The sequence below is a fragment of the Hesperophylax consimilis genome, chromosome 18 (genome assembly GCF_061612785.1).
Source record: "Hesperophylax consimilis isolate HC1 chromosome 18, BYU_Hcon_1.0, whole genome shotgun sequence".
NCBI classification, from domain to species: Eukaryota; Metazoa; Arthropoda; class Insecta; order Trichoptera; family Limnephilidae; genus Hesperophylax; species Hesperophylax consimilis.
The window spans coordinates 10305332-10331164 of NC_142853.1; the positions used below are offsets into that span (position 1 = coordinate 10305332).

The 25833-nt window shown below is 34.4% G+C and overlaps 1 protein-coding gene across 2 annotated transcripts in view; it reads right to left on the reverse strand.

Moving 5' to 3' along the window:
- The window catches only part of LOC149415338 (acid phosphatase type 7), a 45020-nt gene that overhangs the window by 16410 nt on the left and 2777 nt on the right, over positions 1 to 25833 (reverse strand). For both annotated transcript variants that reach the window (XM_089642546.1, XM_089642545.1), the window contains exons 2-5: positions 19388 to 19582; positions 10454 to 10575; positions 6693 to 6877; positions 1465 to 1665 (exon numbers count right to left, since the gene is read on the reverse strand). In XM_089642546.1, the coding sequence (XP_089498672.1) occupies positions 1465 to 1665; positions 6693 to 6877; positions 10454 to 10575; positions 19388 to 19582 (703 nt within the window). The remainder of the gene's footprint in view (positions 1 to 1464; positions 1666 to 6692; positions 6878 to 10453; positions 10576 to 19387; positions 19583 to 25833) is intronic.

Below are 25833 nucleotides of genomic sequence, written 5' to 3' on the forward strand. Positions count from 1 at the left end.
ATGAAACGCTTTAAAGAAGCAATTTTATGTACTGAGAACCCAGCTTTACTTTGCATTTACATACTCAGGTTACGTAATTTGTTTTGTGTGAGCATGAAACGCTTTATGGAAGCAATTTTATTCATTTATGGTCTTTAATGAATATCAACAATTATTTTATTATGCAATGAGTCCTCGTAATATTATTGTTTTCTGCAATAGTTAAATGTTATTTTGTGAATGCACAACATCCGGATTAATGTGTTATAAAGCAGGAAAAACTAATACAAAAATAGCCTTGACTCACAATTTTTCCATGGTTTGAATGGCCAGTATGAAATTTATCATAAATATGAAATTCTTTGTTTTTTTTTTTTAATCCACTGGCATACCTGAGATGGATTTAACCCTTAGGAGCCGGAGCCCTGCAATTGCAGTGTTGAAGAATTGTGCCCACGCACATCACAAAGCACTGCAATTGCAGTGTCGACCTTATACATTCATTTTGCCTTTGGATTGGATTGGTTTGTTAAACACAAAAATCAAAATGTAAATTTATGCAGTATGGTATTGTCTTCATGTTGGCCTTAAGGCGATGCACTACGTCATGTAATATTTTAAATTGAGTCGCTATCAATAACAACCCTTACGTAGATGGCGATAAGGTTTAAATTCCCGCTTAACACCATCCGCCTGTTTTGATTTATGCAAGAAAAAAACATGGCCAAAAAGTGCCTTTTATTTTATTTTGTGGATGTTCAGGCATAAATATTTAATTTTTTTCCAATCATTTTATAAATAACTTAATTTTCAACATTACCCAATAAAATCATAACCGAAAATGGGTTCGTAAGTAGGAGATTTTGAACTTTAAAGCAGTTTTCATAGGCCTATACATTATTTTTTTTTGGCCTTATAAAAAGACTTATCTAAAAAATACTCGATTATTTCAAAGGTCAAGATGTATTCTACTCGCAGTATTTAATTAAAGCATCTGAAACATTTCTAGGCGACCAAATTTTCAAACCAAAAACACATGATTTTGCATTACTACGTATGGCATCGCCTTAACAAAAATGTATTTTTATTTATTGAATATTCTTGCCGGCTCCTACGGGTTAATAAACATATGCTTTGAAAGGACATAACTGACCGAAAAAAATATATAATACAAACCAACGGGATGTAACTTCAGTACCACATTGGACTTAATTACTATTACTAACTCTTAAATTGAAACACCCATAAAGAGAAACTAAGGGAGATGTGGCATGGAAGCGTGCCGACTGTCGCATGGACTATCAAAAGGGATAAGCAATGAAAGTTATTCATTTGGTGTGTAGGTAGAAAGGCCCGCACAAAACAGTAGGGGTAACAAAAGTCCCCCTTTGGAATGGGACGCTTAAAATATAAGTCGATATGCCAATGGGTTAACCAACAGAATCATTGTAGATTAATAACAGTCAGTGTGGAAACAAAATATACCTGTTTTCAAATTTGTTGGCCTCTTTTAAGTCTTCAACGAGCCAGTCGTACTGCAAGACCAGCTGTTTAATACCGTAGTTGAGGAAGTAATAGAACTCCGTGGACAGGGAGATGAAATGCACTGGGCCCAGGTTGAAGCTGTAGTACATGCTCTCATGGTCCATCGGCATTGAGAATCTGCTGCGGTAGTTGCTGAAATTACTGGACCCAACATAATAGATAAGTGATTAATTAATAAGCACATCAACTAAAGACAATCTGACTGTAGAAGATTAGCTAGGATGAGTTATTTCACAGAAATTAAAATGGCTGTTCAGTGCCATTTTGCTTTTTTAGACAGTTGAAAGGTACCCGTTGAATGGCGATTCTAAGTCTGTTTCAGCATTTGAACAAATTGTGATCAGCAGAAGACAACAAATATTGTGTTGTTAAGCTTATTACAAATTGATAGAAAGCTGAAACGCATCTGGAATGGTCATTTAACAGGGACCTTTCAAATGTAAAAAAATAAAAATGACGCTGATGACGTCACGTGAATGTCTGCAAAATAACTGGGCCTTAATCTATTCATGCTAGAGAGTCATCAAAAAAAAGGATAAATACAGTTACAATTCTGTTTTTACATAGTTGTGATATAACACTGTCAACAAAGTGTAATGGCAATATTCATTATTATTAATTTTTCCAATCCTTGCGCATACACTACCCAATAATAGAAATGTGTTTTATGTTTTGTAATCCTGGAGTGAATGTCATTTACTCTTGTTTTGAGGTTAGAATGAGCTTGTGCACAGTTCACTTTTGTCAAAAGAAAGTGATATATACATAAGATTTTGATCAATTGTGTTCATAGAAATAAAACCCACAAATTTCTTGAAGAACTCTTGACTTACCACTAAGTTATAAAAGATCCGTAATTAAAATAGCAGAAAATACATTTTGCAGCCCATGTAAGTTATATGATCCAATACAGATAACAGGCAGAAAAATTACTAACGATGAGCTTTGGCATTACAAAATTTATAAAATAAATAAATTAAAAAAGCAGTACTTTTTAGAAAACATTATTTAGTAATGTGAACCCCAATGGGTACTTGCCCACAATATTCACAAAATTTCGAAATTTTTTAATAAGTATATAAAAACAACCCGTAAAAAAAGAGGTTTTTTCATTATAATACATCTATTTTTATTATGTAATGAAACAATTTTGACTATTCGCCATGGTCACATCAAACACATCAAACACATCAAACGGGACGACCTAGTGGGGCCATTATTTTATCCAATTTCAGAAAAATGCGTGCGTCAATGCCAACAAAAGTTGATAGAATGCATTGTCATCGACGAGCTTATCTGCAGAGTTTCATCTCGATCAGATGTCAGGAAGTAGATTAATTTCCACTTCCAAGATTTGCATTCATTCACAAAAACAAAAGTAAAATTCAAATAGAAGTATTTAAGAATACGATTAGATATCATAATGTTATTTATTTTTGGAATAACTTAATGAGGAAAACCTCCTATTGCAATATTTAATTGTTGAAGACAATATTAGCGATTCATAAATGAAAATTTGGTACAGTAAATTTTAGTAGAGCGGCGCCCCGGCAAGGCGAGGGTCCTGGGTTCAAGTCCTAGATGCGAACGTATCTTTTTCTAATTTTTCTATTTCAAATATTGTTTTTATTAAAAATACTAATTTCGGTTGTGTGTATATATCTCCGGTTCAATGAACTCTAGAAGTTTTGCTTTGAATTCTGTCTTTGTTTTAAAAATCGAAAGAGTTTGTTTGGTTAATCGAGATAAGCTATACATTACCTACCTATCATGTAATATTTTTAAAAGAAAATTATTTTAATTTCCATAATGAAAATTGGAGCCGATTTGTCAGTAATTCAGACTATCCCCATTGATGTACTATACATATTTAGATGAGACAAAAAATTCATAAATACGGCCATATTTACCAAACACTTCTTAACCTAACAAAGGCACACTATAGACACAATGTAAATAGTTTTAAATAATGTAGAAAGTTATTTCCTACATTTTTTTACCTTCAATTCGACCTTCAACGCTCTAATGCCGAACTACCAGAAACTATCGAATCCAGTCCCTGCGCGCTTCCATTCGCATGAAAATGGTGGAAAACGTTTCAACGATACATTAGTATGCAACAGAGCCTCTATGACTACCTATGGTTTTTCACGGGTCTGAGCTAGCTTTATGTTTTATGTAATAAGTGTAGATGCGGTTTACAATATGTTTTATACGTGAGACTTAATCATAGATGAAATAGCTAGCTAGTGTTAACATAACAAAGAAGAATGTTGTCATAATACAGGGTTTTCCAATAAGAGGTGTTATTTTGAATAGCCCGCTATTTCGGTAGATGTTACTGTTGAAGCTGTCATTTTTTGACATTTGACAAGTAGAAACTACGCCATTAATAAAAATGGAACGATACACGCTTTAACAACGCATTGAAATTATTAAAATTCACTTGAGTGAATCAAATGCAAATCATCTTGAGTGATAAGGCCCATTTCCACCTCGGTGGCTTCGTCAACAAGCAAAATTGTCGCATCTGGGGCTCAGAAAACCTAAGAGTTATTGTTGAAAAGCCTCTCTATCCTCAACGTGTGACTGTTTGGTGCGGTTTATGGTCCGGCGGAGTCATTGGACCTTACTTTTTCGAAAATGAGGCTGAAGCAACAGTTACGGTGAGTGGATTGCGCTATCGAGAGATGATTAATGATTTTTTATGGCCGTAATTGGATGGTGTTGATATGGACAACGAGATACTTTCAACAAGACGGCGCTACGTGCCACACAAGCAAGGAAACCATTGATCTTTTACGATTGAATATCAAAATAACACCTCTTATTGGAAAACCCTGTATTATGTTTCCTGTGTACTTGAAAATGACTTAACTTTGAATTTAGAATAAATATAATAAATCAATCTTACAATAAAATTGAAGTGAAAACTCATTAATCGTCAATTATGTTATTTAACATTTGTTAATTAATAAATACGGCCATATTTACCAAACACTTCTTAACCTAACAAAGGCACACTATAGACATAATGTAAATAGTTTGCAATAACAAAGAAAGTTATTTCCTACAGTAAATAACAATTTTTACTGTGGGAAATGAATACCCTCTTGAGATAAAATATATCAAATGGATAAGTATATATACAGTAGTCAGTAGCCAGAGAGAGGTCGTACATATGTCATCCACCACCATCCACTTCCTTCTCACACGTCTTGTATGAAAACGAAACATACAAAAGAATCTAGAACGATGATGTTACAAATGACCTTTCTCTGGGACAACTATACCACCAATGATGCCTTCGATAACAATAAATAAAATAAATATAAATAATCATCAAACAACAGGAAATAATAAGGTTACCGCCGCAACCAGGATTCTAATGACGGAACCTTCGACCATCCAGGAAACTGATCTAACCTAATTCTGAATAAGCTATCGCAGAAACCTTCTGATCTGCCATACAACACACAAACAGCATTTGGTATTTGAAGACATTTTTTTGTTTTTGTTTATTTTTAATACAATCAATTATTTTCAACACACAAGAGAGTTTAGAGCCTGGAGCCAGTGAGACTTGGCATTCCCAATTTGGGTATGTTTTGGGGCTTAGGATAGGGGGGAGAGGAAGGAGATGGGAAAGAGGAAGGCGAGGAAGTGCCTTTAAAAAGCCCTTTCAAGCAAAAAGCCTTTGATTCTGAATGGCTGTCTTTCACCAGGGCGGTACTGAGAGTATTTTCCACTAATCACTCGTCAATATTAACATTATTTCAAGTTTAATAGCAAAACTGTTAAGAAATCAAACTAAATCAAAAATTCCAAATTTCAGTTGTGTATCGTAACCATAGACATATGAATATTAGTAGACCTGCCCTAAGTGATTAAAAGCGTATTATCCCCACTCCCCATACCGGTTCCATTGGAGCCGGCTGGGCTCGCGTATGGCCTCAAGTGAAATTTGAAAACGTGACATCATCATTCTTGTGCGAACTATGGTCGAGGCATCATCGGTTCATTTTACGAAATAACACGGCAAAATGTTGACTTGTGATATGAAAACTTGTAAAAATACATGTGAAAAAGAGAATAAACCCAATTGTCGTATTACATTCCATAAGTAAGCATTATTTTACTTTATTTTAAGCTTATTCACACCGTATTATATGGATCAGTTTTAGAAACATATACTATCACATCACAATGTAGCGATTCTCAAGTGTGCTCATCGTTGTTTACTGGGGTAAGTAAATTATGAAACATTTGTAAAAGTGTCTTAACTAAATACTCTGAAACTAACTACGACTCTGCAAACAGAAGAAATTTACTTTGCCGAATTTGGACTTCGCAAATTAGTTCATAACGTGGCGAGTAATTTGCGCTCCCATGTAAAAATGTCTATTCATTCAAAAGCAGATTTTACTTTTAAGAACTAAATGGTGATATTATAATGCGAGATGCCTATTTACTGTCAGATTGATTTATTGACGAATCACAGTCAGCTTAACCCCCTTCGTTCTTCAACAGTTGATTTTACCCCTCGCCATTATCTTCTCGTCTATTAATTCCTATGTCTGTGATCGTAACTATGATTCAATGAACTCGGATTTGGTTTGAATTTAGTGTCATTTAAAAATTGAAACTTGTTGTGTGAATAATTCAGACAAGCGATAAAGTACCTACCTATAATATTTTTAACAGAAAAATATTTTAATTGACATTTAAAATTGGCGCTGAATTGTCAAGAATTCTTAATTTAGAATTAGTAATTTACTAATGAAAACTGTGATGCCCTTTCTTGTTAACTATGAACTTCAGGTTTGGAGAAAAACATGATTTTTAGTTATTTTATTTTTTTTAGCTTAGGAGTCCTGGCATTTTACTTACGCGGCTGGGTGCTAGTTCTCGACCCACAATTTCGGAACGCTGTGCTAGAGGATTCCACCATTATATACATTAATGATATAAATACCAAATAAGGAGAGCTATGCATTTCGAAAAATTGTCTTTCTACATTTTTTAGAGAATTAATTAACAATAAAATTGTTTAAAATAGCCGTATCAAGGTATCCAGATAAAACAGAACAGTAACAAAACAGAACATGATAAAGAATATTTATTTCACTTTTCTTCAATGTTTTTTTGTTATCAGAAATGTAACTCACTAGGCTTCCTCGTGGTTTCCGGGGCAGACCATGTACGGTAGGTAGCCAGCAAAGGACTCAATCTGGTTCATGAACTCGTCACCGATGCGCGCGTTGTTAGAGTTCATGTCGTAGGCAAAGTCCCCCACGTGGATGGCGGCATCGTACATGCCCATCTGACCCTCTTTCTGCAGAGCTTCCAGGGACTGGAATGAAGAGAAATGGTGGATTATTAAAAGCTAAAAGGCTGGAGTGCCTGAAAACTCCTAACTGCTCTCGATTTTGAGTCTCTATTCTGAATGGTTGATACTGAACTACCACTGACTGGATAGGGTAATAGAATTGTAGGTGGTAGAAGCCTGATCAAGGCCATGAGTATCATGTGAAAAGGGATTAAAAAGGCACTTTTTTATCAGCTCCACATAGAAGGCGTATACTGTGCATAGAGTCTTTGGAGGGGACCCCACTACTTTCCCAACGGCGTTATAAAGAAACATATGGTTTCCTTATAAACATATGCTAATTTTTTGTTGTTGAATGAAGCTACATTTATTTTGAACGACTCTAGACCCTCTAGTCCATGCAAACGGGGTTAGTGAGCAGTATGCAAGTACTAACATTAACATAAACAAAGAAAAGAAAAGTTTAAACAGCATTCCATTGAAGAATTCACCTGAAATAGATAACATTAGAATACAAAAAAAATAGTGTTAATAAATAGTAACAATAAATGTAAAACGAAAGTTGCATAAAAGTTTTCTGTGTAGAAGCCGTCAAAGTGGAGAAAATAAAATGTATTCAATAGAGAAGAGAAAAAATAATTTAAAAAGTAGCCAGAGAAGGTATTCCGCTAATCGCCGGGCAGTTCCAACGAGAATGTAGCCAGAGAAGGTAGTCCACTAACCACCGGGCAGTCCCAATGAGAATGTAGCCAGAGAAAGTATTCCACTAACCGCCGGGCAGTCCCAGTGAGAATGTAGCCAGAAAAGGTATTCCACTAATCGCCGGGCAGTCCCAGTGAGAATGTAGCCAGAAAAGGTATTCCACTAATCGCCGGGCAGTCCCAGTGAGAATGGAGCCAGAAAAGGTAGTCCACTAACCACCTGGCAGTCCCAATGAGAATGTAGCCAGAGAAAGTATTCCACTAACCGCCGGGCAGTCCCAGTGAGAATGTAGCCAGAAAAGGTATTCCACTAATCGCCGGGCAGTCCCAGTGAGAATGTAGCCAGAAAAGGTATTCCACTAATCGCCGGGCAGTCCCAGTGAGAATGGAGCCAGAAAAGGTATTCCACTAATCGCCAGGCAGTCCCAATGAGAATGTAGCCAGAGAAGTTAGTCCACTAACCACCGGGCAGTCCCAATGAGAATGTAGCCAGAGAAAGTATTCCACTAACCGCCGGGCAGTCCCAGTGAGAATGTAGCCAGAAAAGGTATTCCACTAATCGCCGGGCATTCCCAGTGAGAATGTAGCCAGAGAAGGTATTCCACTAATCGCCGGGCAGTCCCAGTGAGAATGTAGCCAGAAAAGGTATTCCACTAATCGCCAGGCAGTCCCAATGAGAATGGAGCCAGAAAAGGTATTCCACTAATCGCCAGGCAGTCCCAATGAGAATGTAGCCAGAGAAAGTATTCCACTAACCGCCGGGCAGTCCCAGTGAGAATGTAGCCAGAAAAGGTATTCCACTAATCGCCGGGCAGTCCCAGTGAGAATGTAGCCAGAGAAGGTATTCCACTAATCGCCGGGCAGTCCCAGTGAGAATGTAGCCAGAAAAGGTATTCCACTAATCGCCAGGCAGTCCCAATGAGAATGTAGCCAGAAAAGGTATTCCACTAATCGCCGGGCAGTCCCAGTGAGAATGTAGCCAGAGAAGGTATTCCACTAATCGCCGGGCAGTCCCAGTGAGAATGTAGCCAGAAAAGGTATTCCACTAATCGCCAGGCAGTCCCAATGAGAATGTAGCCAGAGAAGGTATTCCACTAACCACCGGGCAGTCCCAGTGAGAATGGAGCCAGAAAAGGTATTCCACTAATCGCCGGGCATTCCCAGTGAGAATGTAGCCAGAGAAGGTATTCCACTAATCGCCGGGCAGTCCCAGTGAGAATGTAGCCAGAAAAGGTATTCCACTAATCGCCGGGCAGTCCCAGTGAGAATGTAGCCAGAGAAGGTATTCCACTAATCGCCGGGCAGTCCCAGTGAGAATGTAGCCAGAAAAGGTATTCCACTAATCGCCAGGCAGTCCCAGTGAGAATGTAGCCAGAAAAGGTATTCCACTAATCGCCGGGCAGTCCCAGTGAGAATGGAGCCAGAAAAGGTAGTCCACTAACCACCTGGCAGTCCCAATGAGAATGTAGCCAGAGAAAGTATTCCACTAACCGCCGGGCAGTCCCAGTGAGAATGTAGCCAGAAAAGGTATTCCACTAATCGCCGGGCAGTCCCAGTGAGAATGTAGCCAGAAAAGGTATTCCACTAATCGCCGGGCAGTCCCAGTGAGAATGTAGCCAGAAAAGGTATTCCACTAATCGCCAGGCAGTCCCAATGAGAATGTAGCCAGAGAAGTTAGTCCACTAACCACCGGGCAGTCCCAATGAGAATGTAGCCAGAGAAAGTATTCCACTAACCGCCGGGCAGTCCCAGTGAGAATGTAGCCAGAAAAGGTATTCCACTAATCGCCGGGCAGTCCCAGTGAGAATGTAGCCAGAAAAGGTATTCCACTAATCGCCGGGCAGTCCCAGTGAGAATGGAGCCAGAAAAGGTAGTCCACTAACCACCTGGCAGTCCCAATGAGAATGTAGCCAGAGAAAGTATTCCACTAACCGCCGGGCAGTCCCAGTGAGAATGTAGCCAGAAAAGGTATTCCACTAATCGCCGGGCAGTCCCAGTGAGAATGTAGCCAGAGACGGTATTCCACTAACCACCGGGCAGTCCCAGTGAGAATGGAGCCAGAAAAGGTATTCCACTAATCGCCAGGCAGTCCCAATGAGAATGAAGCCAGAGAAGGTATTCCACTAACCACCGGGCAGTCCCATTGAGAATAAACCTGGCGATTGGCCCGACCTCTAATGATACCCGACATCCGCGCCTTTTAGCCAGCTTCCCGATTGTGCCTCGACGAAATGTTAGTGGGGGAGAGGGGAAAATTCCCGAAGACCATGAAGAAAAAGTGAGCGTCATGTTGGCGGAGGAGAGGCGGATGGGTGCCGGGATTGCATAGGGTTTGTTTAAGGAACGGAAGGAGCAAACCTGTTGTCAGAGGGAAGAAACACAAAAATTACTGGAATTACTTCTGCAAATCATCCCACAACCTAGTTGTTGAGCACATGAGTAGTCATAAAAATGACCCACTATCATGCAGAAAATATAATCTATTTAAATAATAAAAAAAAATTTCAACTACAATTGAAAATTGATAATTATTTTGATGAATGCATAAAATGAGCTAATAAATTTTTAAAGAGTGTGATGACTTTGTATTTTTTAATTAATTCCGTGAAAAAAACACTGACAACAATGTACATACGTACAATTAATATGGTTACTACCAACATACAAAAAATGTACATAATTATGGTAATAGGAACACAATGCAATGCATACTATGTATATACAGATTGAGAAAATAGCAATGCGCAATTTTATAAACATTCCAGCAAAGCAATAGTTATCTGATGTGACTCACTAAAAACCACACAGACAATAAAGATAAAATACTGGCAGTCTTTTGAAATGTGGGGCAGTGTTAATGATTTACTTCTAAATTGTAATAAATAGGGCAATGTCGTACTTGGGCGTTCTCATTCCCCATATCCCCAAAGATGACCAAGGAAGGGCTCCAGTTGTCTCCGGCGGGGATGGTCCTGAACCAGAACTGCGAAGATATCCCCAGAGAACTGCCACAATGGTACACTGCAAAAAATAACAAACATTCATACATTTTCCAAGGGATCAAACAATACACCAAGGACGGGTTGTTTCGCATAATTTGAACAATTCATCAAATTTCAAAGTCAATTTTCAAGGTCTGTGAAGGTTCTATTAAAGTTCTTTTATTATATCATTATTGGCCAGTTGTTACATGAAACTGAAATGATGAAAGAACTTGAATAGAACCTTCACAAAACTTGAGAATCAACTTTGAAATTTGATGATTTGTTCAAATTCTCTGAAACAACCCGTCATTAGAAATACTAATACACTTACGGACTTTAAATTTTAATTCAATTGATAAACGACTGTATTTGTATAAACCTTACTAATTGAAACTTAAAATAGAAACTGACATAAAATAGTTCATGTAAAAATACATAAACCGTCTTACTTATAAAGATTCCCTAATACGCTGCTGCAGCGCTGGTACAGCTTTACGGTGAGGAGAGCCGTAAACTGCTCGGGTTAAAATATTTACTCATAATAATATTCATGCAAGTTTTTTTGGACTGGCACCACTTTGTTCCAATTCTTAAAAACATGGTCATTTTTCGCATTTTGCGTTTAGTTGCTAACTTCACGTTTCTTCAGATGAAATTTGTGATATCATTGACATGGTCTGCTTTGAATTGCTTCGAAATTTGGCCAATTTGATTATGCGTTCCATACTTGCCTTGGTGATTCGATATTTTGATTTAAAATATTCCTCTGATAGTGCTGCCAATGGTTATTATGTAATACTTTTTTACATTTTCATTGCGCAACGGTATTTGTCAAATCAAAAAGTCCGCGATCTCCGTCTTAATACCACAGTAATACTTCCTAATCCTCGGGGTCAAGCGGGTTAAAAATTTGTCAGCCACTAATACTGCAGTATTACGTCCGTATACGCAGTATGTGTAACGTTTTCTACTAACTTGTTCTTAACCCTCCGTATTATCCATTATGATTAAGACAGAAGATGTATACATTGCTTATCCAGTTAAAGGGGGTTGTTTATCGGTTTTGTAAACTTAAAATAAAAATAATTTGTCACTGAATTTCAAAATTTTTTCAAGGTATTTTAAATGTTCTATATTTTTTTTAATTTTGAAGATGTCGTGTAGAAAACATTGGGAAACTAGATAAACGATTAAAAATTATCAATATTATAATAACAATTCCCAGAGACAATTTGGATCCATTTTGTCATAAATATAAAATGTTAATTTTTTTAAACTTTGTATTTACCGACGCATGCATAAGGCATTTATGTTATTAAACAACATCACTTTAATGGAAGTTTTATTAAGTTCAAGTGGCAAAGCAATTAAAATATAATAAGTAGGATATAACCTTTGCAAAAATAACACAAATAATAGTAAATATATTGAATTATACTAATATAATAGTGAATTGGTCATTACAATACAAATTATTCTTAAAAACATGATTTAATCACGCATAACAATCTAACACAGTCGTTCGCAGGGAAACTGACGTGCTTGACGAGCATGAGCGCAAAGGAGCGCCTCCGCGTAGGTCCGAAAATTGCAATGATGTTATTGGTCATAATTCCAACTAAAAAGTGTACAATCTTTGTACAATGCTTAACAAAAACACCGTTTAAGAATGTGAAGTGGTTTTTCTTTAGTAAGGCTGTTAGTGTTCAATTACATTGACATTCAATGTTTTCACATTGAATTTTCACCCTAACATTTTCAGAGATGTGCTTTATTTCAAATAAATCCATTTCAAATGGAAATGCAAAATGCAAAATGGGTATTTTCCATTTTGCATTCTAAATGCTTTTCTAAAATTCATCATTTTGCATTTTAAATGCTTTTCTCAATGCATTTTCCATTTTAAATGCTTTTTTGCAACATTCTTCCTACTATCTCCACTCATCTTTTTTTCATAAGCCCCAAATATCAGTCGGTCCTCAACCTCGCTATGAGAGATAATTTACATTTGTCAAGTTGCTCCCTGGTAGGAGCCCTGGCAATTGAGTGATACCATTACAAAAAATACTGATTCAAATACTGAACATGGGGCCATGACGCTGTAATATTAAATGTTAGATAGCAGTTTCTATGTTTTTACGTTGGCAACATTTTTTGTGGTTTCATAATCTGTAGTCGTGGTGAGAGTGGTATATTTATGGTCGTGATGTTTTTGGATTTACCATCATGTAATATGTTTGTTCTACATTGATGTCCATTATGAAATGACAAAATTGTTTAAAAATTCTATAATTATTTTAATTTTTTGACCTGAGAAACAATTTTGCATTTTCAATGCATTTTGAAAATAGGTATTTTGCATTTTGCATTTGAAATGCTTTTCTAAAAACCATTTTGCATTTTCAAATGGAAAAGTTTTGACCCATTTCCATTTTGCATTTCAAATGGTTTTGGGTACCCATTTTGCACATCTCTGAACATTTTACATGACACAGCGTCACTGGCCAAGTGATTGAGTATCGAAAAAGTACCCACTCTTTGAGCGGTTACTACGGCGCTGGCGACTGCTGTAAATCGAAAGTATCCGAAAACCAAGTACCTGTCACTGTATTATGGTATCAGTTTTTACCAATCAATGTAAATGGTCCTATAACGATTATAGTACCATGGCAAATGTGTGACATTGTCGTCAGAGATCCTAAATGTTCCAAGGAGGAAAGAAGAAAAGAATGAAGAAGGTTGAGAATATTCTGCTTATTTAAATCTGGATACTAAACCATTTGAAGCAATGTATTGATTCTAAATTAATGGTGGTCTCTCAGAGAGAATCCTCCACTTTGGAACAAAGTGCAAATACATCATTTTTTTCTTCATTATATAAAGTAGTCTCTCAGTAATCCACTGCTTGATTATCCGACACCTTCTATAATCTGCTGTTATTTTTATTAGTTTAAAGCACAAAATCAAGCTCTATAATTCGCCAGTAATCAATCGTATGTCAAAATCAGTAGTCCGCCGTGTGCCTACACTCAAATGCCAAGCATTGTACAACGACGGGGTTATTTCACTCTTATACACTCAGTTACTATACCGCAATCTAGCTAGCTAGAGCTGTTTTTATCAGTCACCAGGGTTCATTATTGTTGTAAGACATTATCATTAGCATGGCAACTTAACTTCAAATTAAAAACTGGAAATTTTCCGAAAGATCTTTAGCAGCGTTCGTTTGTTTTACGAAATGTGTTTTAACGTTTATATGTATGTATGTACTATAATTCACCGCTTTGGTTTTGGGGGTGGCGGATTAGTTATAAAGTGTAAGTGAAAAACCAATATTATATCCTTTTTGCAAAGTTTTAAGCCCGCAACAGACTCAAAGCTCTAACTGAGAGGTTCCCAAAGTGGTCTATATGGACCCCCAGGGGTGGATATCGGCTTGCTGGGGGTCCATGTCAGCGAGAAAAAAATTTAGGGGTCTACAAGATTGAAATGGGGGTACATATGAGCTGACCCCCATTTACCTCAAGTCAACATTTAGGAGTTCCGTAAATGACACAAACACGTAACACAAATAACACAGTTTACGTAATACTAATATGTAATAGACTGAGAAATTACTTATTTGATATTTGTATTTTTATATTTCGTAAAGTTGTTTATTGAGGTATATAAACATATACCAATATGTTCCTTTTCTCGTCAGAATTAATATATTGAAGCAAAACATTGCACATCGAAAGCCGCAAATTTTCCTAGATCCCCAACTTGTTTTTGAAAAACGTCCAGGGTAACGTTTATCAACATTTAAATGTACTTCACACAGACTTAAAAACTAAGTTTGAAGACATTTTGACTATGGAAATGGAACGTCGAAGAATTAGAAATCATGTGACAAGAAGAAATGACCGGAATAAGCACTGACAAAGAACTTAAGGGGCAGTTCTGTAGGGCCAGCTACAGAAAGAAATTCCGGTTGCTTATCCTGCATGCTTGTCATTTTCATTTGGTGTAATACTTCACAAGGGCGCCCCTGTCTGCACAATGCAAATACAGAGGAACTATACCGCCACCCGGTTGTTGGACAGGCAAGGGAAGGGAATCTTTTTACGAAAAAATAAACGATTATCACATGGGACGTTAATAGTTTTAGGAAAATTCAATATTCGGCAGGCAGGAGGACTACAGAAAAAAAAAATTTTGGCAAGTGGTCTACGGGACAAAAAAGTTTGGGAACCTCTGCTCTAACTGATCAACTGATCATCATGAATCTCGCAAAATGACCTATTTAACAAATAAATCCATATGTTTTACAGCTCGAGTGAATAACATCTATCATGCTTAAAATACACAAAATATGTTCTGTTTATATCAATTCAACTCACATTTTTCCCTCACAAACACGTATGTTATATACAACTCTATTGTTTACAATGATAACAAATAATAATCGCAGTATGGAAACAAAGCTAATAGTATCTTTCTAAGGAAATACGTTACACACAAACTTATGTAGGAATGACAATATATTATTATTTAAATGTTATACAATAATAACAATTTAGAACATTACAGTATTTCTCCGAAACAATCACATTCGTAAAATAAAAGGTCAATAAGATAGCAACTGATAAATACTCTCAGCATCACCTTTTGCAAGACTTGTATCCAAATCTATTTATCTATTAACTCTTCAGGCCTTGGCCATATTCTGTCAGACGGCCGGAGTATTTCCGCTTTGCAATAAAATCAAAATAAATTGAATATTTCTGAAAACCAAAAACTGTTTTTGAAATGTGATGAAATATTTTATTATTAGAAATAAACATAAAATGCAAGAATTTTTGTAGAAACAAATATTTTTTAACAAAAAGATTCTGGTTGTTATTTTTAGACTTTTGCTTTTGAAAAAATCTCACGTTAGAGTACTGGTGTTTTTTGGATCGACACCTAAACAACACTTGTACGCCAATGAGCATCATTATTTAATGCAGCAGCAATTTAAAGCGCAGTGGCAAATTGCATCAATCAAAATTGAAAGTAGTCAACCAATCTATTCTATCTTGTAGTATTCAAAGTGACCGGTACTCCATGCACTATATACATAAGGACATTGCATCAAATCCGTTATATATTATTGGCTACTTGTAAAACCTTCAAGTCCCGTTAAAGTGATTCGTAAAAGTTAGGTTATATATCAAAATTATTATATATTTTATGATACACGGGTCTCTAAAAATCTCTTGAGAAATTAAATGTTATCTATTGTCGTAATTTTATGATTCGAAATAAACAATAACGATAATCATCTGTCATCCTTATCAAATGATTTATTTTAGCCATTTGGACTTCCAAATGTGTAATTTATTATTAATAACATACATACATTGTTACATTTTTATTATTTATAACATTTTTTTTTACTAACCGATTTATGATCAACTACAACATTTAATTTGTAATTATCAGGGAAAAACTTTACCCACGTATTTTATTTTTTTTATTTTATTTTATTTAATACATGTTACATTGTTTTGAAATTTACATAAAGTAGATATAATGAATCACCATACTAGGCGGCTGCCTGTTTCATGGTGACCAATTGAGTGTAATTACTTTGTATGAAATATGAAATCTAGTGTATTGTCTAATCTAGTGTTATTGCCAATAGTACGAAATGAATGCTTCATTATCTATAGAGCGATTGGCATTTAAAATTTGAAACACAGACGTCACCTATATGTCCGTTTATCGTTTTTAAGCTGACATACTTCAGACCCACCGTGGTTTGAATTTAAGACATAGCGAAACACCCCCGCTGGGCCTGCGGGGTTTCATCCCAATGGTTAATATGACTCCTTCAATCCAGCTTGAATCTAACAATTGGTGCAGACTTTATAGTTTCCGGCAGGGCATTATAATATTGCATTACTTTGTATAGTAAACTATTTTGTGTTTTGGCTTTGTCCTTTTTTGGTAGCCTAATTTTATTGAACCATATTACTGAAGGAAAATATGAACGATGCTTTTTACGCCACTCTGGGGAGCATTTGGCCATCGAGGGGAAGTTCCAGCCTAAACTGGTTTAGCCAGTTAACCCATCCGTAATTATTGTTTTCTCCTTTCGTGGTTTTCACAAAACACATTTGTTTATCATGATGTGCATTATTGTCCCAACATCTGTTTGATATTACAAGAACAATGGTTCTTTTAAAATCAATATCCGATTGATATTAAAACAACAATATTGATGTAGTGATCGTGTGTTTGTGGATATGGAAGAGACAATTATCCATTGTATCTCTCTTGTCTTGGATTTACATTGTACACCTTGCAGAATAAACAAATGCATAAAATACCTACGTGTCATTATTATCTCCAAGGAAAATCTGACCAATTCGTCGGCCACAACTCTATTATAATAATTACGATTGATAGTAATTATTACAATATTTAATAAATGAATGCCAATAGCGGTCGAAATTATCTAGTTTTGCAAAAATATCTCTTTCTGTCTTTCTCACATGTAAAAAAACAATGTATAATAACTTGAAATATGAACAAAGAAAATTTAAAAGAGTTTAAAAATAAATTGTTATTGTATTTTTGAGGTTAAGTCGAATTCACTAAGATCACTTGTTAATCCACAGGGTGGGTTGTTTCACAGAATTTGAACAATTCAACAAATTTAGAAGTTAATTTTCAGGTTCTGTGAAAGTTCTATTCAAGTTCTGTTAAATAAATGTAGGCCCATTAAATTAAAACTGAATAATAAAAAATTCAAAGATGGTATTAAAGCCAGCAACGACCAGAATTTACAACAACGGCAGCAACTGATGATGCTTCGGGAAGAACTGGAATCCAGATAAAAAAATAATGAAGCAAATTTAACCATAAAATATATTAATAACTTCCCTGAAATTGTTAATTCTTTGCCAAAAAGTTGACGCAGAAAGATTTTTTAGTCTCTATAATCTTGTATTGACAGATCGTAGAACGAACATGACACACTACTGTAGAAACATGTGCCATGTTGAGTTTCAATCAATAATACAATAAACATGTTTCAAGTGATTTTGCTAATTTAATTGTCTCTCCCCTCTTACCGATTCCTTGACATTCCTATTTAGCTATAAACGCTATGAAAACGCTACATTATAGCTATTTTTTCAATAATTAATGCTACATTTCTTAAAAAGTGATATAAAGCCATTAGAAACGATGAAAAAATAATAATTTAAACCTAACCTAACCTAACCTACTTAACCCAGTTAATAAAAAAAAAATTTCATCACTTTCCATGACTTTATATAACTTTTTAAAGATGTGATGAATTATCATTTTGATGATTTATCCGGTCACCAATAAATACAACGATTTCTGACTAGAAACATTTCAACTACATAATTATTTTTTGATTTTTTTTTATAAAACCTACAAACATAATAAGATAAACCATCATATATAGGTAAATGCATTAGCTTGAAACGACAGTAAGAAGTGTATTTGTTTCCTTATCAATTTTTAGAGGTATGAATTTGCGAATCGAAAACCAATTTTACAGTAATCTCCAGTGCTCAAGGCATTTTTCATGTAAATCTTGCTGTTCCAAAAACATAAAATTAAAGTGGAGTTGTACAAATTAAACTCGATCACAATGAATATAATATTATGGTTATCATTTTTGGTCCTAGTGGGCTTTTACATAATAATTTACAAGCTATTTGTATCAATGTAAATACTAAAAAATAAAAAATAAATAAAGATAAACTAAGTTTCAACAAAAACATAAAACAAAATACATAGTTAATATTTTTCACCGAAAATAAGAATCCCGTCATGGATAATTGAATTTAAAAGATTCAAAACAAAAATAAAAAAGAGCAGAATATTTATACCTACATAGGTCTATTTGTGTCTAGAATAATTAAAAGTGATGGAATAAACAACATTTATATTGACTAGTCAATAAAATATATCTCCCAATTCCAGTTTTTTTCGTTTTTCTAAAAAAACTTTAAATAAAATTCAAAAATTAAAAATTCCACAATTATTAAACGATAAATATGCAAAATGCCGACTGTACAAACTGTCAGTTTCAATTAAGTAATGGTCGACTTGTCTTGACTTTCATCAGCGGCTGTCACCTTGTATTGCCATCTTTTGTTGAGATTTTTACTGTGAACGTAGATGGACATATGGCGCGTAATTTGAATAGATCTGCACATTTCGATAATGCTGTTTTTCTGAATAAGGGCTCAATTTTAAAATGCATCAGTGTGTAATTTTTATTTACATTCCTTGTGCATTGTCTAATATCGTTTTTATAAATTATATTTGTTATTAAGAATGATACCAACTGTAAAACAAACATTGCGAGTGTCAATTATTGTCCAATGATTGACATATAACATTCAATTTTGATGGATTGAAACATAAATTTACGGAAGTTGAATAACAGGGTAAGTTGAATAACAAGGTAATTTGAATAACAGAGTAAGTTGAATAACAAGGTAATTTGAATAACAGAGTAAGTTAAATAACAGGAAAAGTTGAATAATGGAATATCTTGAATAACTGGGTAAGTTGAATAACAGGGTATCTTGAAAAATCGTAATCGTAAAAACACGTAAGTTGAATATCGACGCTAGTCATTAACGTGGTAAGTTTAATAATGGGGTAAGCTGATGAACAGGATAAGTTCAATAACGGGGTATCTTGAATAGCAGAGATGTTGAATATCGAGGCTAGTCAATCAACGTGTTAAGTTTAATAATGAGAAGCTGAAGAACAGGATAAGTTGTAAGTAATAACGGGGTAAGTCGAATAATGGGGTAAGTTGATGTACTTACAATACTTGGTGGATGGTTTCAGGTTGGTGAGAAGTACTCGATGTATGTACATGTTGCGTTTCTGATCACCCCCGTCCACAAACCGCGTATAGCTGCCCAGCTGCTTCATGTCAGTATCGTTGATACCGTACTCCACGAAGGTGTCAGGGGTGACATTGAACGTGGTCCAAGTCACCAAGATGTCACTCACATTGTCTGAGGAAAAAAGATAAACCACGTAAATACTATGACAATTGATAAACATCTTGCAGTTGGACTATAGCTAGACCGCAAGTAAAATAATGTGCTTAGATGCATATCTCTTGTCACGCGCAGAAATGGCGTGATTTCATACATTTTTCTCAAATTGCATTCAGACCTTTGGTTTCATAAAGGTGTATATTTTAATTCTTCTGTGGTTAACTTCTAGATTTGAATATAAAGCGTGTTGTTTTCTATTTAGACCATTTAGATTATATTTCTCATCATTACAGTATTTCTGTGAGACCATATCTATCATGCAAAGCATAAAGAGTACAAGTCAAAAACAACTTTTCAGGAGAGCGATTTCAAATTACTTCTGTTGGGTGATTGAGTAACAAATGCCTATTTTAAATTGAAATATATTATTGAGATTTTTTTTTTGATACCATGTGAAGATATTGTCCCAGGGTTTGAAAAAATTAAATAATCTAAAATTTATTTTTTTTACTTAGACTTTTTATACATAGCATGATAAATATATGAGTTGTTCCCAAAAGCGAACAAATTAGCCTGACGGGGTTAATAATATAGATGTGCTTAAAATAAAAACAACAATTAAACACTTACATATTTATGCACATACATATTCATTACATAACGTATTCACTCATTTACTTTTAAGTATAGAGTTAGAACTGTTAACTTATGTTAAAATATTCCTTAGTCACTTAAAATACAATTATTGTCGCATAGATTACTTATTTATTTATATTCTACGCCCGTATGGGCCTTTACAAACATAATAGTTTAGTGAAACGGTAATCATGAAGCGAAAATTGTTATTTAAATTATATAGAACCCATGCAGACGATTAGTATTATTTATCTATTAATTTATTAAACAAACAGTTGTACATTAAAGCACGAACAATAAACATTTGTAAGTTCTAGACCAATAAAGTTCCATTAAGTTAAATGTGCATTTAGTATTTGTAAGTAACTAACTAACCATCACGCCGTTTACCGCAGGGGTAGGCAGAGAGAACGGACCGCCAAACAACTCGGTCTTGGCACACACTTCTTGCCTCATTCACATTCATACATCGTCTCATACATACTCTTCTCTTAGTATTTTTACCTTCACAATATATTACAAACTAGACAAAGTGTACTCGGCATTGCGAGGGGGTTATCGTTAGAAGATAGATATACCACCACGGATTTTTCTGTAGAACTTTTAAAGATATACAATTGTCTGGTACATTATTTTGATTGTTGATGTAGCAATTTAAGTGCCCGAAAATATTTTTTTACGACTTGATTTCAACACATCGATTTCCCTCTATTTCCTATTAATATACTGTGCATGTATCATATATAAACCTTCCGGAAAAAATCTCTAAACGATAGTGAAAACCCTATCAAAATCCGTAGCGTAGTTTAGAAAAACTAAGCGCACAAACAGACAGACGTCGATAGCGACTTTAATTTATACTATTTAGAGATGACGAAAAAAATAAATAAAAAATAAACATTATAAAAAAGTACATAATGTTGTAAATAAGTAAAGTAATACAGTTTTTGGATGATTATACTATTCAAAACAATAAAATAAATTACGGATAATGATAGTAAAATTGTCACAATTTCTTTGTTTTATATTAAGCTAAATTATTATTATTGAGGTATGTTAATATAGCCTTCTTGTAACTATATTCCGTGCAGTTGAACACATGTAGTATTTCTGCAAAAGTATTGTCAACTGTGCGCAATCTAGGTACAAGCGATTATCTAAATGACTCAGTCCTGATATTGTTGTTGCAATTATAAAGAATTTTCGATCGACTAGTTCTATTTGGTATGTTGAAGGTGATTAGGCTCAGTAAATCAGGGCTGTCTATAATTCCATTAAAAAATTTAAAAATAATAGTCAAGTCTAAAACAATCTATCTATCTGAAAGTTTTGGATAATTTTATCTCTTTCATCAAGTAGTTGTAATTAATCAAATTAATAGTTAATATATCTTAGAAATTTATGCAGAATTTTGTTCAATGGAATTGGAGTGGATTTAAGTAGGGGGGACCAGAAGAATTATATTCGACTTGACTTCGAACGAAAGAAGAATATAAGATTTTTATGTTGGTAATCTTGGTTTTTAAAAATCTCTGCCTAAATCTCTACTTAATAAAGCATAGACATAAAGAAATATTTTTACTAGTGTAAACTAGATTTTTTATAACATTTTGCGCAATGTGTAAAATGGTGGGCGATGGGCATATTATCAGAACTTCCCACTAACTTATATTATTTATAGTGCGAGATTGCACGGGTTGAACATTTCCACAGTCAAAATATAATATAAAAGTAAGATTACAATAAAAAACTTTTATCTTTGACGCTCTTGTGTCCTGTTCAGGGTTGATCAAAGCAAAACGAACTCTAAGCAGAATTCTTGACTGAACAGACTATGCAATAATTACAATAGCGTATTATCCAAGGTCGATATTTTCAGTTGCGAACTTACCAAATACAAGAGGTCCATAAAATAATATTTCTCTGATGGTTTGTGAATAATGTTAATGTCTCTATTTTTTATATCTCTATCATCATTTGATTTATATCTACAACCTCTCTCCATGGCTATAAATGTTTAGTTTTATAAATTTTTCGTTTTATATAATCTTTTGTTTTGTATAAATTTTTTAATTCATATTCCTTTCTGACAAATTTAAATAACTTATTCCATATTATGCTGTCTCAGTTATTCACAAGGAGGAAATCCATAATTGGTTTTATTTTACTATATAATACTTATGTACAAACTGATTAAATGTAAACTGTCGATTTCTATAGTTAGTAATAACATACAACATTGTAGAAATGTATTAGATGTTTGTACAGCGCCTTTGAGGTAATTTTGCACAAAAAGGGCGCTAAATTTGAGGTACACGTAAGAATAAAAAGGTCATAAGGGCGGTTTTACTAATTTGTGACATGCGTCAAAAGATACTTTCTGAACTGTCTGTAAGCAACGTTGAAAATTTCCATAATCAATGCAGAATTATTATTAGGTGATCATAATGATAAAATGTAAATACAGTCGAACTTGATTATAACAATCATGGCAACAGTGAGTTCATGACTATAATGATATTACCGAATGATATTTTGGTTCAGGCTTAGCTTCATATAATTGTGGGATGTTATAATAAGGATGATAGTTCAATGATAACTCCTCAAAATGACAATTCAACACACCTATAAAAAGTCCTATAAAGTTATGAAAAGTGATGAAACAAAAAATAGGTTACATTTGTGCCCCTCGGGCCTTTACAAAATAATATTGTGTCATCAATATTCCCACTTCACATTCAATTTCAAATAAATTTGCTATTTTTGAACATATTAATCAAATACTGTTGTAAAAAATTTTAAAATACAATACTGTTGTTTGTTGTTGGTGAAAGACTCTTTCAGATTTTATTATTAACACATTGTCGTCGGGACACGGCCTTTGCCGTTTTTCGCGGACTGTCTGTCAACTGCGGGACACGGCAAATGCCGTTTTTGTCAACTGTCGGTTTTTGGCGGGAAACGGCATTATACGGGTTTGTTATCAGCGTGAAATACTATGATTCATAAGTGGAATGGGCTCTTCCATTAGGCGAGGCAACCGCAAAAGACTCTTTTTTGACAAGAAGCAATTAAACATATAAGTTATTGAGTGTGCGCCTTCGACCTTAGGCGACACTGTTCAATTTACGCGATCAGATTTCACACATCCAGCGATTGTAAAATTGCAGGCATGGCAAATATATATTATTATTTATTATATAACTGTATGATATGAATAAACATCTTTCACTTAGAAATTTCAAATATTGAATATTGAATGCTATTTACTGAATTAATATCAGGTTTTTATATTCAGCTTTGAAATGTGGTGAAATTATGATGTAATCAAAGCAATTATAATTTATTTTTGATGATCAAATGTCATATATGATTTCTTTGAAAATTTCAATTGAAAATATTATTTGGTTTAGAAATTGTGTCAATTTTAGGAAAAAGATATATTTATGCGCTAATCGCGAAAAACACCCGCTATAGGCTAGAGTCTATTGTTTGAAGTGCCCGACTACAATGTGTTAAAAATCGACATAATAATATGCAATTAAAAGTAAATAAATTTAAACACTAAATACTGAGAGAAAGTCCAGTTATATCCAATTATGTCCTAAATCCTGTATCTAAATTTCGCTAATAAACAATTAGTTAATGTTAATTAAGTGTTAATCTCAAGTGACCTACCAGGTAAGTATTGTACTGTATATTATCTCCATATATAGTTAGTACATAATAACATAGATCATTGTAGAAATGTATTCTATATTTGTACAGCTCCCTTGAGGTGATTTTGCACAAAAACTGCGCTATACAAATCATCCAAATATTATTATTAAAAGTTAAGTTTTTAAAGTCGCTTACCAATGGTTTTATTGCGCAAAATGTAATTACCGCTTTACACAAAACTAAAAAATATATTTAATCAGACAAAGAAATTACAAAAATTATTGTCACATCACTTTTTTCATTTGTTAACACCTCGACTCCGGTGATGGGTCTGATTTGACCCAGTGTTTTTTAAATAAAAGATTTTGCCGCAAATATCTAGTTTAGGCTAATTTCCTTTTGTCTATTCTTTCATCAAATATTTACCCATATTTCGACTCAAAAATGATTAAAATCGGACACGTTTTAAAAAAGTTATTAGAATAATTGTGTATAAAAACACGCAAAAACTCCATTTCTTCTCAGTTGAATTCGAGCAGCCGACGAAACAGCATATCTCTTGCTCTGTCCTTCCGTCTTTGTCTCTCACAGTCCCGCGCAGATGTGATATGAGTTATGTTATGAGTTAATGAGGAATTACATAATATCATATAAAAGTAAGGATATGAACGAAAAATGCATAAAAAGCCTTTTAATTTCATCATTTCAGCCGGGTCAATCTGGACCCACCATCGCCGCATGTGTTTTATTTTGAACCTCCGGGTATTACGTGTTAATAAAAAATTAATTAAAATGTGCAAACCTTGAAAAATATTCTTCTAGGATTCTATGGATGGATTGTTTTACAGAATTTGATCAATTCATCAAATTTCAAAGATAAAATGCAAGTATTGTTAAAGTCCTATTCAAGTTCTGTTATTGTCCAAGTACTTACTGTGGAACAACCGGCCTACGATGAAATAATAATAGAACTTGAATTTTAACTTTTAAGAATTATTTAAAAATTTTAGGAGCGTCTTTGGCAAACTTTTGTAAGCGTGGTGGTCTCTCTTTCTAACACTGTTTAGATCATAGACATATGAATATTAGTAGACCTGCCCTAAGTGATTAAAAGCGTATTATCCCCACTCCCCATACCGGTTCCATTGGAGCCGGCTGTGCTCGCGTATGGCCTCAAGTGAAATTTGAAAACGTGACGTCATCATTCTTGTGCCAACTATGGTCGAGGCATCATCGGTTCATTTTACGAAATAACACGGCAAAATGTTGACTTGTACTATGAAAACTTGTAAAAATAGATTTGAAAAAGAGAATAAACCCAATTGTCGTATTACATTCCATATATAAGCATTATTTTACTTTATTTTAAGCATATTCACATCGTATAATATAGATCAGTTTTAGAAACATATACTATCACATCGAGAAACGTCTGGACGCGAAACACAAAGCTGGTTGGTTGCTGGGAAGTAAATTATGAACATTTATAAAAGTGTCTTAACTAAATACTTAAACGAAATATTCGACTCTGAAAATAGAACCGAATTTTTTTGCCGAATTTGGACTTCGCAAATTTGTTCATAACGTGGCGAGTAATTTGCGCTCCCATATAAAAATGTCTATTCATTCAAAAGCAGATTTTACTTTTAAGAAGTAAATGGTGATATTATAATGCGAGATGCCTATTTACTGTCAGATTGATTTATTGACGAATCACAGTCAGCCTTACTCCCTTCGTTCTTCAACAGTTGATTTTACCCCTCGCCATTATCTTCTCGTCTATTAATTCCTATGTCTGTGGTTTAGATCATATAATAATAATATTTGGCTGATTTATATAGCGCCGTTTTTGTGAAAAATCACCTCAAGGGCGCTGTACAAATATATGTATGGAATAATAAATACAGCTGGCTTACGACTAGGATTCGTAATAACTAGTGACTTAAGCAATACAACACATTACCCAGTAA